We start from the raw sequence: 23,915 nt of genomic DNA, 5'->3' as shown, positions 1-23,915 counted from the left end.
GATATGGGCTCGCAGGTCCAGTGCCAACACTTTTCCTGAATATTGGCTCCTCGAGTTTTTTTCTTTTTCTTTGGTCTCCAGAGCCGGTGCACCCATCTTCTCAAAGTTAAATGAATGGCATTAATTAAACGAGTGGAAAATAGTTTTCCTGTGACACCAGCTCCTATCTAACACTTGCTTACTACCATTTCTATTTTTTATTACTTTAAAATTGTTGATTTTACTTATTTTCATTATTTCATTCTTACTACTTGCTATTTCCACTTCCATTTTTTTATTTCTCAAAGATATCTGACTTTTGATTCTATGATAGCACATTGCTCTGGTTTAATTTTTCACGGGGGATTAAGCCTGTATCTCTGAGTCATTTGGTTTGCCATCAAACAGGTGTGTTTGCCATCAAATGGGTTTTATTACAGATCTGCTTCCTCAGCCCAGGATTTCCTCAGTGGACCAGACGGGATACGTGTCACTGAGTCACTCAGGCCAAGGCCATCGTCATGCAGGTTTTCGAGCCACAAGCTCATTACAGATCAGCCCCCTCAATGGCACTTTCTTTTCCATGAGAGAGTTCTCCAGAGGGTGTTCTAAGGGGCACGAACTCTACAGAAGTAAAAGGTACTACAGAAAAAGAATTTATCGTGAACGACTTTGGGTAAACGCTGTGACAAAAACATTAAGCAGGGTTCGTCACTGCAGGGCTCCTTAGGGTCAAGATTAGGTTGTTCTAAGTGTCCAAGAGGAGACTCAATTTGCCCACTTATTCACTCAGTATGTGTTCAGGGTCCACGACGAGCTAGGCACTTTATAAGGGGCTGAGGATACGACGCCAGGCAAAGATTTCTGCCCCAGAGGGCTGACCGTACAGAGCAATGACAGGCAGGGACATGAGGACCAACTCTCAAGGGTCACGTCTGGGCCATAAAACCCCAGCCCAGGAGCGCATGGCCTGGTCTAGGGTTGGGTCAGGGAGCCTTCCCGCAGGAAGTGTCTCCTAAACGCTCTTGACCAGGGGACTTTCATGGAACAACCTGCAGGCTCAGTGTTTTGTGACACCCCCTTCGGAAATGACGATCGAGAACAATCCACTGGGCTACAGAACCATGTCCGCAGAGTTGGAACGTGCCGGAAGCAAATCCAGCTCGAGCTTCTGAGGACACAGAGTGACGCGGGGGAGCCTAAATTCTTGCCCAGCCACCAGGGCTCTGTGAGAGCTGAAAAGACAGTCCTCCCACGTGAGTGAGCCTGGAAGAGAGCTAGATCTCAGCCTGACGCTCTTAGAATAGGTTCATGGACCCCAGCATCAGGTCAAAGCACTGTCTGTTCCTCCTGCCGCCAGAACTACAAAGGCATAATCAAGCTGCCTGTGAATATCGCTCATGAAGCACGTACAGTTCCACTGGACACGTTACTTCTAGTTTTTACATAATTATCAAGACAAATGATCTTACTAAATTTAAACCTAAGATTTCCTTAGAAATCTCACCTTTATTCTTATGCAAGCTATTAAAAGTCCTAATCAAAGGTGCACAATGAGGTAGAGAGGAATAGTTATAAAAAGGCTCCTTCAGCCTCTTTCTAACTATAGATCAACTTATAATACTCAAATAATACACCACCTCGCATTTACCTGAAAGAAATTTAGTATTATTTCTCCCTAGGCCATCTAAAAAGCTAAATAGGGCATGTTTTAAAAAACTTAGCTGGAAATTTGCATTAAAAATTAAGGGGATATTTTTAGACAGTGGTAGAGGCCCAGCAGATATGTTTCATAAAGGAGGAAGAAAATGAACCATGATAGCATCTTTTAATTATTTACTTGTTCACACAAGATTTTCTTCTTATTCTTTGATGTCTCCCTTGGAAAAAAAGGGAAAATTGGAGATCTTTCAAAGTTTTGCACTGAACACGGAGAGAAGGAGCTGGTCGCAAAGACTTGATAAAAGATGAAAATCATAGAAAAAAATCTTCATCCATGAACACTGTTCCTGGAAACACTACATTTTGAAGGAGGTTGCTTTTATTTTATGCAATCCTTGATTATATTTTTTTCCGAACTTTCTTAAAAGTTAATCTTTTCTCATAAACAAATTTTTCTTTGACAGTTTACCCTGTCCTCCTCTTTACCTTTTCTTCTGCTTTCTTCTTCGTTTCAGCATCCATCCAAGTGAGGTCATCTAGAGTCTGGATAAAAACTTCCCGGATCTGTGCAATCAAATTCTCAACCTCAAACCAGAGGAAAAGAAGACCATTTAGGCCATTAATTAGCTTTTTTGTAACACAAATTTTAAAAAATAGAGCTATAAGCTGTCTTAAGGTAACTCAACAATATGTTAAAAATGTAAATTTATAGACAAACGGATACATGTGGATAATCATACTTTTAAAGCAACACTGCTATAAGCAACACTAATGATTAACCTGAGGTTACTTTCTGGGTTTTTAAGAAAACACTGACTCTTGCTCACTTTCGCTGACAGAAGGGTTCATAAGCGACTTACACTGACTCCACTGCCTCTCGGACGGGACAGGTGGTTTTCCACTAAACAATATTAGTATCAGAAACACAACCAGACCCTGGGGGTGGGGAGGATGAGATTTATTGGGAAACAATGGCAAATTGCGATTCAGAGGTCCTCTGCCAATTAGTAAACTTTTAGCCAAATCATGGCCCACTGTTACTGCCATCTATGCAAATGGGCTCGGCAGTGCGGCTCGCTGAGGACATTACCACGTGTTTACTCTCCCCAGCAAAGGCCGCCTCCACGTACAGCCTGCCCACAGCATTTTCCATGTTCCCGTTGACGTAGTTTGCGCAGCGTCTCCAGGTGGCTGTTTCTGACGTTGTTCCGTAAAGGGCCTGCGGGAGAGGAGGAGGCAGCGCTGGACCAGGGCAGGGCACGGGGGCGCAGGAAGCGCCCAGGTTCACAGACTCTACTCTTTGTGTCTCCTAAGTTCTTGCAATAGTCACCGCTTCTCCCCACAAGGCGCTGTGTCCTTGTAGACGAGAAAACGTAATCCAGCTGGACCGTTTAAGTACAAAGGATCCGAAAATGAGGGATATTTTCAGGAGCAAGTCCCAGTAGAACTTCTGGCTATTACAAGTTAATATCCTTCCAGACAGTTTAGAAAACAACAACAACAAAATAACACTGTTACCACTGCAAGAAATAAACGTGAAGTAATGTCCAATAAACGTGGTAGGGGAGAAATATGGTAATAAGAAAACACATTCCTGTCTTTTAACGTTTTAGCTGAACTTCCAGGGCTCAGAAGAATTGCATGTGTATAAATTTAAGTACCGATAAGGGGGTTAACTTACGTAAGGGAAATTTAGCAAAGCATCATTTTTACATTCTTTAATTTTAAAAATGTGTCTGCACTTTCTTTTAATGGGTAAAAACTAAAAATTTTAATCAGAGGGTTATTTCCTTTCCCTGACACCAACCAATACGTTTGCCAGAATTCCTCCTTCCTCAATTCTTCCTGCCTTCTCCTCTCACAACAGGAGGGGAAGGATCATGCAGGTACAGCCAATAAAAGGCCTCCAGGTGTGTCCAGGGAGGTGCATTCTCAGTGCACTGTCCACACCAATGTCGTCCATCCATCTGTATATCTACTGTGCTATGAGCACCTGAAAATCAAATTAATTGAGATAGATGCCCCTGCAATTACTTTTAACACAACAAAAAACCAAGCCAGTACTCTTTCACGAACCGCTCAAATTAATCAAACGCATCTCCTTCAAGGGCAGTTCAGTCCTGGTGCCTGGGTGGACATCACCGGGTGGTGACGCCCATGAGGACAGGCTGTCCTAGGCGACACAGCTTAGACACGTGCAGAACAACCAATATTCGGCATTTTGTCTCTTGGCAAAGTTCACCACCTCCTAGCAGCGTACATGGCAAGCCTTCATAACCATGTATCGCTTTACCCTTCAAGTCTTAAGAAAAAGAGAGATTTTTTCTTCACCTTGCGGAAAGCATTTCTGGACTCCTTGTAGGTTCGGCTGAGGCTGCTTACAAGATCCATTATGAACCGCCAGGACATTAAATTTTGAAGATCTCTGTATAAAAAAACCCACCACCCAGCAACAGAAAAGATGAGGCTGCAAAGCTTCTCAAGAGTGATATTAAATGCAAACTTTGACGACATGAGTTTTCTGACATACCCACCTGGCAGAGTATTTGGTAAGAATGAGCTTAAGTTTGGTTAAATATTCTGGAGCATAAACAACCACATCTTCCTCATTTGGAATATTAATATTCACAGTTGACATGATTTCATTTGTGAAATTTGCCCAGCTGAATGGCTGGAAAAAAGCAGGCAGAAAATATTCAATAATTATGGATTTTTCTGCTTGGTTCCAAGACTCAGTTATGGTTAACAGGGTCAGACGTGGTTAAGACACCAGTTGCATCACTCTATGATTATAAAAATGGTCAGTTTGATTTTTTGGTTTTTTTTTTTCTCAATTTCTTCAATCAGTTTTTGAATGAAAGTTAGTTCTGCAGCATGATTATTTAGATAGCAGAATTAACATAACCATTTAAGAGCAGAAGCCAAGTCTCTAAGTGGAGACAACATGCACCAGAAATCAAGCCAGCGCCATTTTTTTCGTCTGACCAACTTTAAAGAAAGAAGAAAAGAGAACTCAGCCTTAAAAAGAAAGCTTCCTAGGTGTATGCAAAAATCTAAATGGGTATAAAGTGTTTATCTTTTAGAAGCGGATATTAGTTACAATCCATTCGAGCACATCCTCCATCCCAGTGGAGCTCCTGCTGTAAATTTAAGCACACGATTGTCACAGCAAAGGCACAGCAAGGAAGCCAAACCACATTTCACTATCAATACTGAGTCCACAGGCATGCAGTTTTTACACATCAGAAGCTACATTTAGATTTGCCTAAAGGAGGAATCTTGTCTTTCTATTATTCTTTAAATGGGAATTTTAGTTATTCAACCACCAGTGGATAAAAGAAAAGAAAGCAGAAGCGGAGATTATGCAAATCTTGCTGAAATGCCACATTTCAGTGTTTGAGAATATTTAAGATTACCAATATCTTAGGCTCTATGATTTTATATATATTTGTATATACATATACTTGTAAGTATACGATCACTTGCTAAGAATGAGGTGCTATGTACTTTTCCTGATTTCCTTTGGTGGTTTGAACCGTTCTTTCAAAACATATTCATTAAACACTCATTATATTAAAAAGTTCCAGGTGAGAAACTCCTAACTCAACAGGTCATGCCTTTGAAAAGTCCTTGTTTACTGTAATTAGTGCCAAAGAGAATTCCATCACTTAATGTGGTGGTTTGTAGATTTTCCCATGAATGTTGCTTCATTTCCCAATCGTGCGCATCAACTAACACGGGAGAAAAGACGCACGGCCCCAAGAGGAGATTATTAGACATCAGCTAGTGAATTACAACCAAGAAAAAAGATGTCAACTGCTGATAAGTGGAATCTATGGGGTGAGTTTTTCTTATCTCTTGTGTTCTATCTCCCCATTATTGCTCTGAACACCTCCACACATGGCCTTGATGAGAACATGGCAAGTTTTATGAATCAATTATTCTTTTCAGGAGTTAAAAAGAAACCTAGTGCTTTTATTATTTGACTGTCCAAGTGTTTGCCTATACAATGGTCTTCCAGAAGGATTTTCAGTTTTAATGTTGTTCAAACCCTTTTTGATGATAGTTTCTAATATTATTGCACAGCAGCCTTGAAAAGACATTTGCCTTTGAAATTCACTCTAACTAAATATAAATAAAATGATTTCAAATAGAGGGTTTTTTTCCCAGGTCTTGTCATGAAGTCAAATGGTTGATGTCACCTACATTCATTTTGTACTTCAATTTATTTCAATAAATAAAAAAATCATCGAATTTTAATAAACTGTATTTCAATGTTATAATTTTGGAAATGGGACAAGAGATACATAAAACTTGCCACTTACCTTCCCGTTGATCTCTAGTGAAAAGTTCCTTTGGATCTGGGCTAACGTCATTTTGTTGTAAAGAAGTATTGGATCATTTCGATCTTCAGGTTTAGCTGTAGCCTACGGATTTAATTTTTGATCATTATTTTAGAACTAAGAATTACTTAGAAAAATATAAGCAAATATGAGGAAAAGAATATAGGATAGACGTAACATAATTGTATTTAAGTTTTATTCTGTATTTGCTTTGTAACTTATTCTGTTGTATCAAGAAGAAAAGTGAAATATAAGAGATTTTAAGTGTATTCAGTTACAATGATCAAATTATAAAATTCTTCTAAATTCTTTTTATATTTTGATAACTGCCAAACCACATAAGCAATATCTGCAGGTCTCTTTCCTTCTATGGCTAAAGGCCAGCTCCGTTGTGTCGGTGGCTGTTTCATATTATAAATAACTTACTTGAGTATTGTTATCTCCAATTTCTCTCTCAAATACTCTGTCTCCACACCGCCCCCCCCCCCCCCCACAAGCACCATTCAGTGTCCCACCAAAAATTCAGACAGGAAAAAAAAAAAAAAGCCATGCAATGGTTTCTGCAAGAATTTAAAGCAAGTAAGAGAGAGAAAATTCCCAGCACGCAGCACAGGCTGGCTGCAAGTTGTCGGAGGAGATGTTGGCATGCCCTGCGTGTGGCTGTGCCCCTATCTTGCTAGCCTGCTACTGCTCCACACTCCATAGCACCCAATTCTACTTTTTCGATGAACCAAGAAAGGAAAATCACAAGAACAACTCCCCAACTAGTGGTTGAAATGAGTAAAAAGCAATTTTAAGTGTAAAAGAGACAAAAGACAAAGTTTAAAGTGGGAATTATTTCTCAACTGACAAAGGCTACAATTTCCCCTTTAGGTCACTTATTTATTCATTTATTTAAAAAATTATTTATTGAGCATATCCTGCATGCAATAATATGCGGGACACTGTTAAAGATGCATAGGTGACTCAAAGATGGCAAAGATCCAGCTCAACCTGAGTCAGAGAGAGGAGAGAAAATTCAGACACAAACAATGCTGAGCTAAGACAGTGCTGCAGGCTGAGGTTGATCAAGGGGGAGCAGGTGCCGGGGGTATGAGTGGTAAAACCCAGGGAATGGACTGTTCTCTGCAATTCTGTTTCCAAAACAGAACCATATGCAACTCGTCAAACTGCCATTCATCCAGCTGCAGCCCTGAGCAAAGTCTGGTTCTGAGTGGAGATTTTTGGTTTCACATAGCCCCAGGGAAGCTAAAATTGCCCTCAAAGATCTTCAGTCTTCAAGGTTCTGAGTGGTAAGCAGATGGGGATTCGGGACTGCTGGCTGCTTTCGCATGTCGGAGAGAACTCTGTGGATCTGAGACTGCACCGGCTGTGGGCTCAATCAGCAACCCGGATGCTGCTTAGACAGCACTAATTCGCTTGAGACCAGAGACCCCGTCAGAGGAGCATCAGGCAAGCGAGCGCCAACTCAGACTCCAAGGGTCCATGTGGAGCTGGAGGGAACTCAGGAATGCAGCCCTTGGACTTTGCTGCTAAACTCCTGTGGGATCTCTGTCGAGCTCAGCAGCCTGAGTCTGAACCCGGGGACACTGCACTGTCATGTGGCCAGGCTCAGGGGCTCATCCTTCTTAGCAAAGGGATAGAGACAATCTCTGCGATCACCTGAAACTTACAGTGCAATTGTACATATCAAGACTAAAGCAGCTCTGCTGAATAGCTGGCAATCAAGCTTGTCCTGTGTCTCAACAACAGTTTGACTGTAAATAGTCAGGATTTTGATGCAGTCCACTTACAACAGGTAATTAAGTCTACCGAGTTTAATGTTTGTCAAACTGGGCACGTCTCCTGGCGTCAGGAGCCCGGTTCACTGTAAAATTCTGCAGTTTCAAAGGTCCACTTGAAGTCAATGATCCATTACTGAGCTACGACTTTATCACTTGGTTAAGGAGTTGCACTTTTTACCCTCAAAAGATGACAGAGAAGAGAAAGAAAAAAAAGTGGTCAGCATTATTCAGTGTATTAGAGAAAATGCATCTTACGTTGGCAATTTCTTTTTCCAATTCCATGACTTTATTCATTTCTGAAGAAAGCTGGTTTTCATCGATGGGCAGTCCTTTTTCCTGACGAATCAATTTGGCCACAGAAATCATAAAATCCACATATGCTGTACAAGCCTGCAAGAAATAAATAACACAAAATTGCTGGAGAACCTGCTGAATATCCAGCATGGTGCTTTAACTTAAATTTATTTTCAACTCAATATTAATTTGGTAAAAGATAAAGCAAAATAAAATAGAAATCCTCTCCTAAATCCTACTGGAAATAACCTGCACAGGGTCTTAGAAAGTCCATGTTTTTGCATCAGAGCAGATCAATAAAGGATCACTTTGAAAGTACTAAGTAATTTATAGCCATTTAGTTACAAGGTTTTATAATTTCCAATTTTTAGTCATTATTTTAAATTGCCTTAAAAAAATTGCAGTTGCAAAACACTTGGTAAGCAGTAACCTAGTATTTTTTTCTTAAACAAATAATGACTTTCTTGACCAAATTTCTCTTTTCTTGGGTTTTCTTTGCTTATGTATATATTTTTTCAGCTACTCCTGCGGAGACAGCCACAGACTCATCTATTATTGGGACATCTTCCTATCTGTCTCCTCTGGCCAAGCATGTTTTTCTATGAGACTGTTCTCATGAGCTCCTCCAACACAAGGCTGTGGGTTTTAGTCAATGGCGTAGCTGGCCCCCTTTACTGGGAAATTTCTCTCTAAGATACCATACATTTGGATACCAGTTTTCTTCTAAGAACTCAAATTCTTTCCATTTTATCTTCACATAGATTTTAACTTTGTGAAAATAAGCTATAAATTTGTCATATCATTGACCTTTTACAGAATACACAACTGCCTTACTCCAGTTTGGAGAAGCTGGGACCCCAGGGAACTGAGAACCACTTTCCCAAATCTCAGCCCATTGCCATCCGGCCATTATCGTCCCTCGGCAATTAGAATAAACTATGGCGCCACCTCATTAAACTTTACTGAAAACTCAAGCTCCCAACACCAGCCTGACGACAAGCAGGCGTGAGCAGGAAGCTGGGCTGCACCTCTATGCTTCTGAAACTGGCTCACAGGGCCAACAGGAAGGAAGGCTATCCAGTGCTTAGCACTGCCACGGCTTCAGGAGGGGTTTAAATCCTTGTTAACCAACTATCAGCGAGCAGGGCAGGCTCACATTCGCCGGGAACGCCGAGGCACAGCTGAATCTACTGTGACTCATCAGGAGGGTCAAACGTAAAAGTTAAGGAAAATGAAAACATGCATCAAGCAAGACCCTAAGCAAGGGCACAGTGACCATCAACTTGAAAGCCACGAGGACAATCTATAGGGAGGGTTAGAGCCTGGCCTTCCGTGACCTTTACTACATGTCAGTGAGCAGCCTGGGAGACGGTTCCTCCCTCATGGACACCCCGGACGCTGGGCTGTCAGCTCCCATCGCTATCCGTGCGTCTGCTCCTCTCAGAACCAGCTATTTTTCAGCTGTGAGTCTGTACTAAAAACCTAATCCCTAAGGTAACAGGAATAAAAGGGTGTCTTCTGATATGCTCGTCAGCTCCATTCTTTTCCTATTAAAAGGTAATCAGAATTCTTGCTCCACTTTGAAGTAAACAAATATGTCTGAGTTCATACCTCCTGGGATGCGCTATTGCAAAGCACAAGCACGCAGTGTTTTGAATTAACTGTACTCCAAATTATATAAATTCTTCTGCATTCAGCAGGGAATTACTCCTGACTATGAAGGAAATGGTAATTTGAGTTTTCCAATATCAACCTACTGAGATGTTTTTTTCACTCTGTGGGATGCTTTTTTGTTTTTTGAGAAAACAGCAACAGGAATGCTCTCCTACACTTTGTCAACTCTGCAAACCAGGTCTACTCCAGCATCTTTATCTTTACAGATGGACTTAAAGACTGAGAACTTGGCATTGGCAAGCACGAGAATTTGGACAATGCTTCTCATCTGCTGAGCTGGTCAAGTTTCCCAGAAAACTGGGAGCACATGCTATCGCCAGCTTCTGGGACGCTCGAATATTTAACACTGCTACACGGAATACACCGCAACCTCTGATGAGCCCCATTACCTGGCAACTATTCCAGTGCGTCTGATTAAAACATGCGCCTTCTATCTTGACTATCTTTCCTGGCTTCCAAATTTATCCAGCAGCTGTCAGAGCCCAAGCTTGCTGCTGCTGTTAAATGCATTTTACAAGATATGATTCTACCGTAAGGTTTTAATTTTCTTCCTTGAGATACTTCTAGAAATATAAAATGCCAAATGATAGGAATTGTCATGATTTGGGGAGAAAGTAATCAACACATATTTTAACACTTAAATAGTACATTGGCCATGATATTTTTAAAATTGAAATTCAGTTTTTATTTTGGTCACTGAGAGTTACCAGGACAAGGGCCAGGTCGGCCATGTTTTCGATCGTCACAAGGCAGCCTTGTTGACGCCTTCACCTAGTGAATCCTTTACGTGAAAAAGAATCCACCTAGATATCTAACCAGCCTTTCCTTTAAAAATAAAACACCGTAAATCCCAATACTTATAATAGCAGGTTCAAAGACGATAATTGGCCTTAAATGGTTGGGTAAAATCTATAACAGCAGTTTTGTGAGTTTTTAAATTACACAGTATCAGTGAGATGGAATCTGCCAAAACCTGAGACCACGAATTGTTTCTTTGATGAAAACTACCTTCATTTTGCAGGATCAAGCTATGACGTTTGTACATCGACTCTGTTCAGAAACTGGGCTCCTCCTTCTTGGACGAAAGCTGATATTTGGTGGAGTTGCCGAATAGGAAGAGAGCAATGCTGTTTGACTATTGTCCTTTAGACTTTACCGTCTTTGTTAATGACTGACAGCCAGACTCAGGAAGAGCAGACAGCTTTCCAGTTAGACAGCTGACGCGTGGGTTCCTTAGTGTGACAATAATCTATGGGTCAGGGGTTTCAGTTCCAAAGAGTCTGTTTCAGGACCCCCAGCTGATACCCACTTTCTGCCTTCTGCTTTTTGGGAAGAAAATGACGTAAGGTAGAGCATGAAGTGACTGAGCTGTGCAGATGCAGGGGGATATTCAATAATGCTACCCAGGAGGTTTCCCGAGGGAACACACAGGGGGCGCCAAGGAGGAGAGAGGAGTTCCTATCAAAAAGGCATGGAATTTTTCCCAGTTTGAGCAGCATGTCAGGGAGCAGGCAGCTGCCACACGAAGGGACTTGCTCCCCAAAGGGGCCGCAGACAAGAAGCACACAGCTGTTCACAGGGCTGGAGACGAGAACGGCCCAATCCGAGCAGGACTCTGGGGCGGGGGACACGCGGGACAGAGGACCCCTCGACCCGTGTGGGGACTCCTGGGGTTGTCACCAGCTGCCAAGGAGGGGGACTCATGCAGAGCATCTAGGGTCCATTGCACGTGTTCAGGAGGCTGCACGGACTTCTGTTTACAAACTGGTCCACGGATCTCAGAAAGCTCTCGTCAGTGCCACCACGACGAGGCGAGTGCTGACATGTCTGCCAACTAAGCCCCCTTGTGTTTTGTTAAATGCAGACGCCTGCATGCAGATGCCTGCACCGGGTGGGGCTCTGCTGACCAGCCACCAGGCGCCCAGAGGGCAGGACGAGGCCAGCAGTCTCCCTCCCAAGATTTGCTCTATCAGGTCAACCAGGCAGCAGTCAGAGCAATCTTTTAAAACCAAAGCAAGTTACTTCCAAATTATCCCCTCCTCCTAACCCCGTCACTCGCCTTGAATCACGTTGTCTACCTTCACTTCCCTCATAACCTGCTCCGTGCATGTACCGTATTCCTGTCCACCTCCCCCCATGGGACACAAGCTCCCTGTGAACAAGGACCTGTCCTGCCTCCTTTTCTTGGCATCCCTACTTTGCCTGCTCATCTACGAATGGCAGACTGCAGCCTGTGCTCTTTCCTGAGCAGGTGCAGTGTGAGAATTTCCCGGCTCTGTGCTTTCTCTCCCTCAGCCACCGGCCCTGGGTCATCGCTTTCCGGCTTCAGACCATCCTGGCCATGTTCCAAGTCCTGTCCTCATCCCTGAAAGTCCCCATTTTTATATGAACCCCCAGTTTTTCCAAGAGCGCCATGTCTTCATGACTCTGGCCTCGACGCCCCTGCCACGCCCCACAGCACGACCTCCCACAGCTTTTCGCCTCCACCGCCTGCCCCACCTGCTCAGCCTCTCAGCTGCCAGACCAGTGGTTTCCTCACCTTTCTTTTAGTCCTGAAATGCTCTGTTCAAATAAGTATTTTATCGATGCATAAACAAGTGAAATAAATCATGATGGACCATCCTGAAGAGTAAGCGCAGGTGTGGCAGCACAGAGCCCTGTCTTTGCATACGTGAGGGAGCCCTGTCTTTGCACACAAGGGGAGCCCTGTGTCGGCACATGCAGGGGAGCCCCGTCGTTGCACACGAGGTGAATCCTGTCTTTGCACATGTGAGGTAGCACCCTGTCTTTGCACACAGGAGGTGAGCCCTATCATTGCACATGATGGGAGCTCCGTCTTTCCACATGGGGTGGTCCTTGGGTTTGGAAACCACTCCCCTGGCTTGGCTACCTTCTCTGACAAATACAGACCATAAACACATCTATAACCCAATTATGCTCCAATATTTTGGGTCTTAACCTACAGATTTCCCCACGAACAAGAAGCAGGTAACAAGCAGCCTTGAGAAGCGTTATGTGGAGAAAGAGAAGCTGTGAGAACAATTCCGACTCGTTCCCAGTGCAGAGTTCAGACTCTTCCGAAGCCGCGTGGTTTCTTAAGAAAATTAAGATCGCCCTTCCTTTCAGTGAATCAGGCAACACACAGGAACTTCCTCACGTGAGGTAGCTGGCTGGTTCCATTTAAAAATCTCCTGAATGGGATGATTACTTTTTGTGGGCAACATGTATCTGTCCTATTGTTTTCCTGGAACAGGAGTTTATGCCCTGGGAAGGGACAGAATTGTTTCAACTCTCACCACGCCTGTCCTCTGAGGGAGCAGGTGTGACTACGCCATCTTTTCAGACAATCAGGGCACCTCAGAAGTCAGCTTCTTTCTCCTTCACGACCCATCTTGAGAACAGGCCCTTCTGAGGTGACATTTCGGACGTTCTGTCTATTTCCTGGGAAAGGAAGCTTTACAAACGAGAGCCACACAGACAAATGGTGAGACACATCAGTCTCTGGTGTACGTGTTCATCCCGTGTTCACACGGAGGCTTACCTGCCTAAGGTTGGGCCTGTCAACCCAAAGGTCTATATTCTTATATTTTTTACCTGACAGAATTGTATGTTTTCTTTAATAATTAAGGTTACTTGTGCACAGAGTCTAGGAACTGGAGGGGACACGAGAGGATTTGGTCCAACCTCTCATCTTACAGATGAGGAAACAGAGTCCCAAAGAAGTCGAAGGACTTGTTCAGAGCCACAGGTCAGAAGATCTGTGGGTCAGTCAGAAACGTTAATTATACACAATAGAAGCCGACCCTGGATATCGGTTTTAGGTTATAAACCCTAGAAAAAGACAGTCTTATCTAGTCTTGTTTGGCAATGGTGTCATGCACACGAGCTGGCTTAACTGATACTTTCACATGAGCTTTGCTCTCCGGGTTTTGTAGAAACAGCACATCCAGAAGGAAAGCTGGAGGGGGAGCAGGAGGCAGCGTCGTGGTGAGGTCAGCACAGCTCATTTCTCAGCGGACCCCTCTGTTCTGTTTCTTCTCGGTGGAATGTTGATCGGGGGTCTCCCTTCCCGAGCCATGCAGACGGGTTGGCAGCACCAACTAGCCCATCAGAGAAGGGTTCACCGGACACAGTGACGGTCGGGGGGAGCGGGCGCCTCGGGAAGGCCAGCCTGGGTCCTCCCCATGGGGGTGGACAGACGCGGGGAGGGGCCATTTCCTTTTCCTGGATGGTGAAGCTGCCAAGCACCATCTTTGAGGCCGCCATGCAGACAGCACGCTAGGGAAGGAAGCCCCCCAGAAGGAAGGAACACCTTGAAGACCGGAAGCGAAGAGCCCGAATGACTTGACTGAGCCTCTGGAACCAACCCCGTGTGATCGTGCCTCAGACTCTATGGTTAGCTGACAGATAAGAACAGATTTTACAAAGTCCAAGTTAATCAGAGCTTCTATTGTGTGTAATTAATGTTGCTAACTGACATGGATCTTCCGACTGCGGTTCTGAACAAGTCATTTCACTTCCTCGGGCTCCGCTGCCTCCTCGGTAAGATGAGGGGCTGGACCAGAGCCTCTCGTGTCCCCTCCAGCTCCTGAAGTCTGTGCGCGAGCAAGCTTAATTATTGAAGAAAACGTACGATTCTGTCAGGTAAGAAACGTGAAGAACACGTATCCTTGGATTTCTGTTGCCTTAGAGCACGCTCCCTCTCCAGGGGAGAGGGAGGGACAGACAACCAGAAGGAGCTGGTGTTTAAGTCTAGAGTGACAGCCAGAGGAGATACGCCAGGCAGTTCTCAAAACACTATATGGAAACTGCCAGAATGAAAGCACAGAGCAAGTGCGAGAGGCAGAAAGGCCTTTTAACAAGATGCGGGAAATAGGTCTTGTCTCTCAGGAAGGGGGTGAGACATAGTTCTTCAAAAATGACGCACTTATTTTCATCACTTGGCGGTGTGATGACACCAGCACTTCACTGTTCTGAATGCCATACAAGTGTCACACCAGAAAAACTCCACTTCTAGGGCATCCAAAGTGAAAGACGCTTCTGTGCAGTGCAATGCGCTTTCCTGCAACTGTAGCTGCTGTTTTCACTGTTCATGAGAAGAGTGGCTTTAGAATTATGGCGGACGATTCCCCAGACGAGCTGCGCATCCCATAAGGAGGGATTGAAAAGGACCCGGGGAAAACGGGCTTGGACAACGACTTGAGCAAGATCTACGAGGAGGCTCCTTCTGATGGAACAGGGGTGTGACTTCACTCATCTCCAGCCCCTGAGCCACATCTGCAGAGCCAGACCCCACGCGACAGTGTGAAAACCACCAGCCAGAGCGACAGGCAAAGAAGCCAGGCTGCTCTCGTCAAAGACCAGAGAGCTCCTTCCTTGGCAAAGACACTGGTGACGTCACGTCCATCCTCAGAACTCCTCTGGGTATTTTCAATAAAATAATGCAGAATGCAAAGCACGGGCGTGAACGTATCTCAGGCAAATTGAGCACAGCGGAGAAACAGTGGAGACTAGAAAGAGCAAGAGGGATGTGTGGTCTGCAAGGCGTTGTGAGATGCCCAAGGGGTCTTGCTCTAGCTGTTGGTGCCCTGGGCTCACGCTTCCCCGAGGATCAAGATAGCGACTGGAGGAACCTCTGAGAGACTGGCTTCTTCTCTGCTCCTGCTCTTTCCTCTCCTCCCTTCCATCTTCCCCTCGACCACGCATCCCCAACTCGGCAATATTTACTCGATGATTACGGCCAGAAACCGGGACTAAAGCAAAGGATGAGCGACACAAGCCACTGCTCCCACTAAGTTTTCAGTTTTCTAGAAAAAAATGACATTAGATAAAAACGTATACAGAAACTCAGGTGCTGTGGGAACACGTAGGCGTCTTCATCTACTCTACAGTTGCAGGAACAGCCTTCACGAGGAAGCGCAATGTGAACTCAGATTTAAGGGCGAGGCGAGAACGACAGGGCTGTGCAGGTGTGTGTGGAACGTTCGAGGCAGAGGGAACAGGACCAATCAGAGCTGATGAGGGAGAAAATCGGGGAAGACCAGGAGACACGAGGATACTGAGATTTCCTCCAGCTTTATGACTTCTCCACCATGCATCTTGTTATCCTAGCCTTTTCACGAAGCAATAAAACACTCAGAAGAAAATACTTAAGGGGTTTGAGTTGGTGCAGAAGTAGCAGGGTGGTGGGAGAACGAGAATTAACTTCTCCTTGACAGCCGGCTGGGGATACAGAGGAAACTGAGCGAGGGATCACAGGGCGTCTGACTCGGGGAGAAAAGTTCATATCACGGCGGAAATAAGGAGAAAACTGGAATTTTTTCCATGGCTAGACACTCTCCCCGACACCCCCCAAAAGAATAGATTACAAAGACAGGGAGGGTACAAAAATATTCTAGTAATTACCCACTTCCAGATGACGGTCAGATTTTCTCTCATACGCCAACTCCCTTCCACTGGGAGTCTGCTCGGATGCCGGGCTGGGGAGGCACCCTGAGGCCCGAGGTCAGCAGGAAGGTGTGTGGTGACCTAACGCCAGAGTTGGCGAAGGGGACAGGGCAGCACGCCCGCCGTGGGTCTGCCGGAGGAATCCAGATCACCAGGGGCCGACCGAGCTGAGGAGACGCTCCGGCTTGCGGGCCTGTGCGGCTGCGCCCGCGGGATCACCTGCTCGTTTAGAGACTCTGCCGTGCGACGACTCTCTTAGGAACGGGGCACGATGCGATGCAGGGAGCAACAGACGGGGCAGAAGGTTTGCTGAGTGTTCTGGGGCGCCTCGGAGCCTCAGCGTTCTCACCCACGACCTCTACAGACCCAGGTGTCGCTGAGTCCAGCTCTGATCACCTCTGCGCTGTCTGACCACAAACAGAGCATTTCCCAGACCAGTGGGCGCAGGCTCATCGGTATCCACGCTCCCCGCCTCCTAGCAACAGAATCTTCCGCCTCATCAACTGATTCTGAACGAGACACATACAGCCATGCGGTTTAAGACTCTCTCTCCCCTCCTTCCTTCTGTGTAGTTGTGGCCACGTGACAACGTCCTGACCAGGGACCTCATGCAACCTCTGCATCACTTGCCTCAAAGGGATCGTTTGACTACCAACTTCCCTCTTTCTTCTCCCTGAGGCCTGAAATGTGAAGAGGGCACCGGTGAACCAAGTTTGACCAGACAGACTAACACAGACACTAGAAGGGGCTGATGTTAGAGCAACAAGCTGCCGTTCCAGCCATCCCGCAGGGTGGAGCTTCCTCCCTCACCGGGACGGGCTGCCTACCTCTGCCCTGGAACGGGGGACAGAAACAAACCTCTTCTTGTCTGAGCTGCAGTGTTTCAGGGTCTCTCTGTTCCTGCAGCTTAGCCAAGACCCAACTAATTTACAAACTCAAGTGCCTACAGGGACTGGAAGGCAGTGTAAATCGAAGAATCATCTAGGAGAGGATCGCTCAAGCCCAGACACAAGACCCAGTCTCAGGTGGAGACCGCGCGCGGCCCCGTCCTGGCTGCCACAGACGAACACAGCGAGAGCTTCCAATTCTACCAGTTTATCAAGACGTCCGGATTCTCAAGTGAAATATTCCAATTTCTTAAAATATTGGCAACTAATCCAAAATTAAACAAAACAAAACTGCAGGCTAAGCAAAAACGCCTCTGTAACCGAGTCGCGCCTGTGACTGCCGGTCAGCGACCTGTTCCCGAGTGCGAGACAGCATCGACGTAAAATGCACACAGACACCATCACCAATGGCTTCTTTGAAAAACAAACAAAAGAAGAAACTGCACCACATTCAATGTGTACACTGCCAGGTATACCTTGATATCAGAAACATTAAAATACAAAAAAAAATATTTTTAGGATTGAATAAATTTGATATGCTTTTTAGGATACAATCCTAAATATGAAAATATCCCAGCTGATGATAATGGAAATGTGGGCTAATGAGCCAAAACTCTTCTGCAGGTTCAGCTCTGCAACTGGAGGCAGCTGGACAGCTCATAGACTGCCTCACTGTGGCCCAGCAACAACAAGGGGTGATGAACTCACATACCTCCCCCCACCTCTGTCTGTGCTTTTAATTGTGGCCTTTCACATCTTTTCTGCATCTGAACGTGTGCAGCCACTCAAAAAGATATGTTACAGTGAATTTATTCCTTGTTATTTGAACTTAATAATTACGCAAATAAACGCTCAGCATGAACATATTTAGCTAACAATTTGAAGAAGCAATTTCAGTCCCAGTACCACACTGTGACCCATCGCGATCATCAACGGTAAACTTAACTGACGTCTGAGCTACAATGATGCGGAGGAAAACATTTACAGAGTCAACACCTGCCCCAAGTGTCTAAGGACGGCCACACGGCTGAGCCGTCTGCTGCGGCTCTTACGTCAACAAGTCGGAGCTCAAACACAGCGTGAGGGAGGGGAGGCCGGGAGCCAAGGAGAAGCCTCCAGAAGGCCCCCCAGTTCCCAGGGTATGACGCTCCCTGGCTGGCTGACCAGTGTTAGGGTCGGGGGCGGCTGCAGGGGTCTGTGGGAGCCTGCTGCCCCTGCCGAGGCGGTCACCTGAAGGTCCCGTCAGAAGGCCCTGAGGGCCTGGGGATGAAGCGTCTCACGCTGGACCAGTCCCCAGGCCTCCTTGCACCACCCAGACCACGATCAACCTGTTCATTTTCAAAATGACCCAAATTATAGGGGGATTAAAGTATTTAAAATTGACTTTTCAAAATGAGTCATATGACTTAAATCCTAGACAGGAATAAGGAATCCCCAGTGTGTTTGTTCTGCTGAGAACGTTCGCTCCATCTAAGGGAGCTTGTTGGTACGTCTGACTCTAAGCATCTGTCCCGAGGGAGGAACACAGAGGCGGGCTCACACTCGGCTTCTGACTTTTTCATTATTTCTAAGTTTACACCAGACGACTCTGCACTTTTGTTTTAATTTGTTGGGTGTTTTTTTTTTTTTTTTTTTTACCTCTTTATATATTCCAGTGCATTCGTAGTAATCTCTGGAGGGGAGGCCAAGTCGAGGTTGGTCGATCTATAAAAACACGAAAGAAGAAAACAGCCACTCAGGTGACACAGGACAGCGGGAGAGGACGCTGCACGCCCGTGCACGTGAGCGAGAGCCGAGGGCTCCTGCTGCCTGAGGCGCCACTCAGACTCCGATGAACATAGTCAGGAAGCTGTTTCCACATGACTTCTAAGCGTTAAACTGATGGGTAGTTAGATAATCTGGAAGATTTGAGGAAAACCAAAGAAAACCCAAATGAAAGTACACTGGGACGGATTTTAACGCAGAGCAGAAGGTGGAGGTGAACAAAACACGTCTGGATCCAGGACTGAAGAGTCTCCGGATCTCACACTACAGGACGTTCCGCTTCCTGAGGTTCTGCTATGTGCGCCCCTGGGGACAGTCTCCTCCATGCCCATCCTTAACCGGGATGGGAGAAAATGAAGGTGGAAACCTCCAGGTGACTCGAGCACTTTGCAGCTGGTGGGAATCTCCCAGAGATGCTGTGAGACCCTCTACCCCAGGGGTGGGGACGCCTCCTTGGCTCTCCACAAGGCTGCCCTGCCCAGGACCCAGCCCCCAGCCGAGACTGTGGAAGGAGAAACCGCTCGGCTCTCGTGCGTCTGTTCTGCCCTCAATGCCCAGTGAGGGCACCTGGACACTCGCGGCTCTGGGAGGTGGTCTCTGTGTGCTGCATGGGGAGAAGGGTACAGGGGCAAACCAGAGCGTTCATGAGTTAAAGCAAGGATCCCAAGGGCTGTAAAGAGCCAGAACACAAGGATGGAACCCAGAGGGCTGGCATGGAAGGGCCAGCAGGCGTCCCCACAGGAAGGCTCTGCTCCTCCCACCTCCCAACCCTCCTTAGGGAACCCCTCCTGTGACCACAGGACTCCTGTGACCACAGGACACTGGCACTGGGGAGCCGGAGGAGAGGACGTCAGAAGGGAGGAAAGGGTCCATGCAGAAGAGAGCTGGGTTCAATCTTTCATGATTTCAATAAAAACGACCATAAAGATTTATGCAATGGTGACGTAAATATGACTCTGTGACCTGCAACTTTTGGTTTAGTTTCTTTTACAGGAGACCAAATAAAAGCTCTATAAATTTTTTAGTCCATTCCAAACATTCATTAAGTATTAATCTCGTCTTAGGTGACCATCTTAGATAAACTTAAATGAGTGGCTTACATTTTAAAAAAGAATCTAATAAAGCCATTTAAAAAGAATGGCATTTTGTTTACCTTAATCGAGAAAAAAGTACAGATGCTCTTTAGTAAGAACAAAATTGTGTTCAAAACCCCTCTTCTACATTCTTTTTGGAAGCAATTAGGAATTTCTGGTTTCCAGACCCATGTTACTCATATAAACCAGAGCACGTTCCTCCCACAACCATACAGAGAAATCAGGGGCTTCCTCTAAGTAGGAGGGGCCTGCAGCCTTTACTTCTTATCAAATCTTCTTTGTTAAGGGAGAAGGATCTACAACAGAGGTAGCAGAAAGGAGAGATGACTGTCTAAGACACAGCATTGAAAATACCTTCAAAATTGGGAACCAGTTAACCGAGACAGAGCGTGAGTGTATCACCTCCGTGCTCACGCAATTCAAGCGAGAATATGCAGTATTTCTAAACATCAACAATGGCAACATGTGTGCAAGTTTTACTACAATTTAAAGATAACTCCGGCCATTGGCCACACAAACTTACATGAATTATATGGTTCATAGAATTCTTATCATCAGTGCCAACAAAAAAATTAATAATGACTTTTTTCCCATATTTAGAATTCAGTTGTGCAATAGACTTCTCAGCCGTCCAAGAAGTACCTAAAACAACGAAAGGTCAAGGACATCGTTAGAAGCTTTAGCACTGACATGAGACTATAATATAATAACAGATTTTGCATGGAAATTATATTTTTTGAAGAAGAAAAATGGCCTCACCGTATACTTGCTCCCAGTTTTCTGTCGCCACCGGCCAGTCGTAGATGTCCGGCAACAGTCTGAGGAGAGGCTCCCCGCCTCTGCTGTCGATCACAGCTGCGGAGACAACGAAGACCCGTCGTTACGGGGTCCAGGCATCCCCGGCTGGCACCCTCCGCACGGGATACCCCGAGGGCACTTACATTCGTTCACACACGATCTGTACAGAGTTTTTGCTTTCTGCACTGCTGCTATATCTTCAGTTTTAGTTTCCTGAAGGACATCTGAAATAGGGCATTTAGTAACACACATCAGTATAATCACGCATTGGCAGCTGTGATTAACATTTTCAATGCAGGATCAGTAAAAACCCTGCTTGTGTGTATACATTCACTCCCCGCTTTGTCAAACCCTACAGGAAAAGCCAACCCCTCACAAGAGCACTGTTCTCGTGCACAACTGAGGGTTGGGATCATCCGCCAAGTTGGATGAAAATCTTTTTGACGAGCCTATCTTTTTTTGTGAACAGTGATGTGTACTCTGCTCTGCCATAATAACAGTTACTTTTTTGGAAATTGAGATTAAAAAGAAAACAGTAAGACAGAGGAATCTGGAATTTAATATAATAGTTTTCTCGATGGCTGGAAAATAATTATCTCTGTGTGATTGTACTGTTCGTGCTCCAAACGAATTGAATGAATTGTTCTACTTGTTCGGATGTTAGAAAATAGCAGAAATTGTTTTTCTACAAAGTAACTTCTGGAAGAGCCAGCCCTGGTGGTCTGGTGGTTGAGATCCAGTGTTCTCAGCACCACGGCCCAGGTTTGCTTCCGGGTCAGGGAACCACACCACCTGTCTGTCAGTTGTCACACTATGGCAGTTGCGTGTTGCTGTGATGCTGAAAGCTATGCCACTGGGATTTCAAATACCAGCCGGGTCCCCATGGTGGACACGTTTCAGGAGCTTCCAGACTAAGACAGATCAGGAAGGACCTGGCCACCCACTTCTGAAAAAACTGGCCAAGAAAACCCTATGAATAGCTGGAGCACTCTGACACAGCACTGGAAGGTGAGAGGACAGCACAGAAAGACCGGGCAGGGTTCCCCTCTGCTCTCCACAGGGTTGCAGGAGTTGGGATCTGCTCGACAGCACTACCCACCACAGACTTCCACGGGGTGGAGGATAGCAGATGACTAGACACGACTTTCTCAACTTCCAGGGAGAGTGTCTCAGCTGGGTTAGAGTAAATATACCCCGGGGCTGGGGTGGGAAGACATGGAGGTGCTGTTCAGTGACAGTTCTTTAATTTCTTCTTCTGCAAGGTGCGTAAAGACACCATCTCCGGAAATAGTAGAACTTTATTGTTTATGCACCTACAAATGAAGGCAGGGGTGCTAAGAGATGTCACCACAGCCGTTTCAGTGTTTACCACCCCTGGAGTGACTCAGCGTGGTCCACAACACTCGGGTTATCTACTCTAACCTTTGTGACCAAGAGTTGTGTCCTAAAATGTGGATATATTAATAGAGAAATCTTTGATGCACAGACACAAACTCCACTAACCTTTCAGAACGACTTCCAGTTCATCTCGTAAAATGTCAAAGTTACCGTAGCGCGAGCTTGTCTCAGGGATGATGTTGCGTTTCAACCAGCCTCCGCAGGCGTACTTAAAAAAGTTTGCGCAGGGCTCGGCAGTGGCATCCATGTTTTGGATCAGTCGAGCAGCTGAAAGACCAGGGGAACCATGAGGTAAATCAAAGGGCGTATTTCTTAAGGAGCTTGGAAGGGGAAAAAGAGACATGCTCGTCTCCTTTATGATCAAGTCAACTGAGCTGATGGTCCTCCTTCGTCCTTACGTAACTGTCAGTCCAAGTGGCACGATGGACACTACCGGCACACGGCCCTCCTCTCCTTCACTCTAGACAGCGCAGGTTGGTTTTACTCTTGAGAGGCCTGGGACCTCCCAGGCCCGCACCCTACATCTCCCTCCCTACTCCAGATGCTGAGGTTCTTGGTGGCTCCCATCCCAGATGAAAAGAGCACAGGTCCGCCCTGGCCGTCCTGGGCCGGGGTTAACAGGCTTCACTGAGAACTCCAGCTGCTGACTCTGCCCTTCAAGATGCTGTGACTTCTGAACGTCTCTGAGACTCCAAGGGTGCGGGGCTGGTAATGGAGTTTATCATTTTAGTAAAGATCTGGAGTTCTAGTTATTACTTCTTGGACCTTGCTTACAAAGTTTTTGCAATTCAAATTTGACATCCAATTTGCATTTGTTTATGTAGAGTCTGCCATTATAAAATTGGCTGTAAACTTGGGAGTTTTTCTCACGTCCACTCTTTTATCTTTGGGAACTAGAATGAAAACAAAAATCAACTAACACAGAGTATTTAGAATACGCAAAACACTGACTGTGCCGGTACTGCAGCTGATAGAAAGATGCATAAAACACACATTACTATCGTTGAAGAGAAAACTATCACGTACAAGAGGCCCAACGCCCACAGTCTCCACACCCCAAATAAGCAGATAACCCTCCCCATGCTCTTTCTCATACAAGTTGAACTGCTTTGCCATGAAAACAGAAGAGCAATTGGAATTCATCTGTCTCAAGCGAGTGTAAGTTCTCAAACGAGCTTTTGAAAATACTTCACTTTCTGAGTACATAAATTAATCAATTAACAACGTCAAACAACTGCTGAGCTGTGTGGATCTTTTCAACTTGGAATGGAAATCGTTTCCAGCTGAGCATCCAGCCCCCACCTGTGACCGCCTTCTGGACCCATGTGCTGGGCTCCATCTCAGGCTCCAGCTCTTCCACACCAGGCTCCGGCACCTCCAAACCAGCCCTCTCTGGGCGTCTGACTTTGGTGGACAGCACAGTCCGTATCATGGCTTCCCAGGCTGAAGCCCTGGGGAGAACTCGCGCTTCTCCCCCCCCCCCCCACACTTGTCAGTCCCTCCTTCCCTCTTTTCTATCCTCTTTCCATGATCAGTGTCAACCTAGTTTACATCTTCCTTCCCTTGACTAGAAGCCACCCAACTACTCATCTTGCTACCGATGTCTCCCTACTTTCATACATTCCACACATCTTTCACATATTAAACTTCCCCAAATATCCTTTTGCACAGGCCATTTCCCTGCTCAAAAATGTCAGTGGCTTGACATTGCACAGGTTAAATGACAAACTCTTTCACTTGGCCTCTAATCTTTACTAGACTGATCTTTACTAGACTAAACTCTACTGGACT

General features: G+C 45.7%; 1 protein-coding gene across 8 annotated transcripts in view; it reads right to left on the bottom strand.

The window, feature by feature from the left end:
• MME (membrane metalloendopeptidase) overlaps positions 1-23,915 on the bottom strand; it is a 135,599-nt gene that overhangs the window by 32,264 nt on the left and 79,420 nt on the right. For all 8 annotated transcript variants that reach the window (XM_046683910.1, XM_046683947.1, XM_046683901.1 and 5 more), the window contains 11 exons: positions 22,230-22,391; positions 20,870-20,950; positions 20,688-20,783; positions 20,452-20,570; positions 18,709-18,774; positions 8,024-8,158; positions 5,967-6,068; positions 4,176-4,312; positions 3,973-4,066; positions 2,732-2,860; positions 2,128-2,226 (listed from right to left, as the gene is read on the bottom strand). In XM_046683910.1, the coding sequence (XP_046539866.1) occupies positions 2,128-2,226; positions 2,732-2,860; positions 3,973-4,066; positions 4,176-4,312; positions 5,967-6,068; positions 8,024-8,158; positions 18,709-18,774; positions 20,452-20,570; positions 20,688-20,783; positions 20,870-20,950; positions 22,230-22,391 (1,220 nt within the window). The remainder of the gene's footprint in view (positions 1-2,127; positions 2,227-2,731; positions 2,861-3,972; positions 4,067-4,175; positions 4,313-5,966; positions 6,069-8,023; positions 8,159-18,708; positions 18,775-20,451; positions 20,571-20,687; positions 20,784-20,869; positions 20,951-22,229; positions 22,392-23,915) is intronic.

This window comes from Equus quagga, chromosome 1 (genome assembly GCF_021613505.1).
Source record: "Equus quagga isolate Etosha38 chromosome 1, UCLA_HA_Equagga_1.0, whole genome shotgun sequence".
NCBI lineage: Eukaryota > Metazoa > Chordata > Mammalia > Perissodactyla > Equidae > Equus > Equus quagga.
Note: the sequence above shows the minus strand (reverse complement) of the source record. Positions and strands in the feature narration are given on the sequence as shown.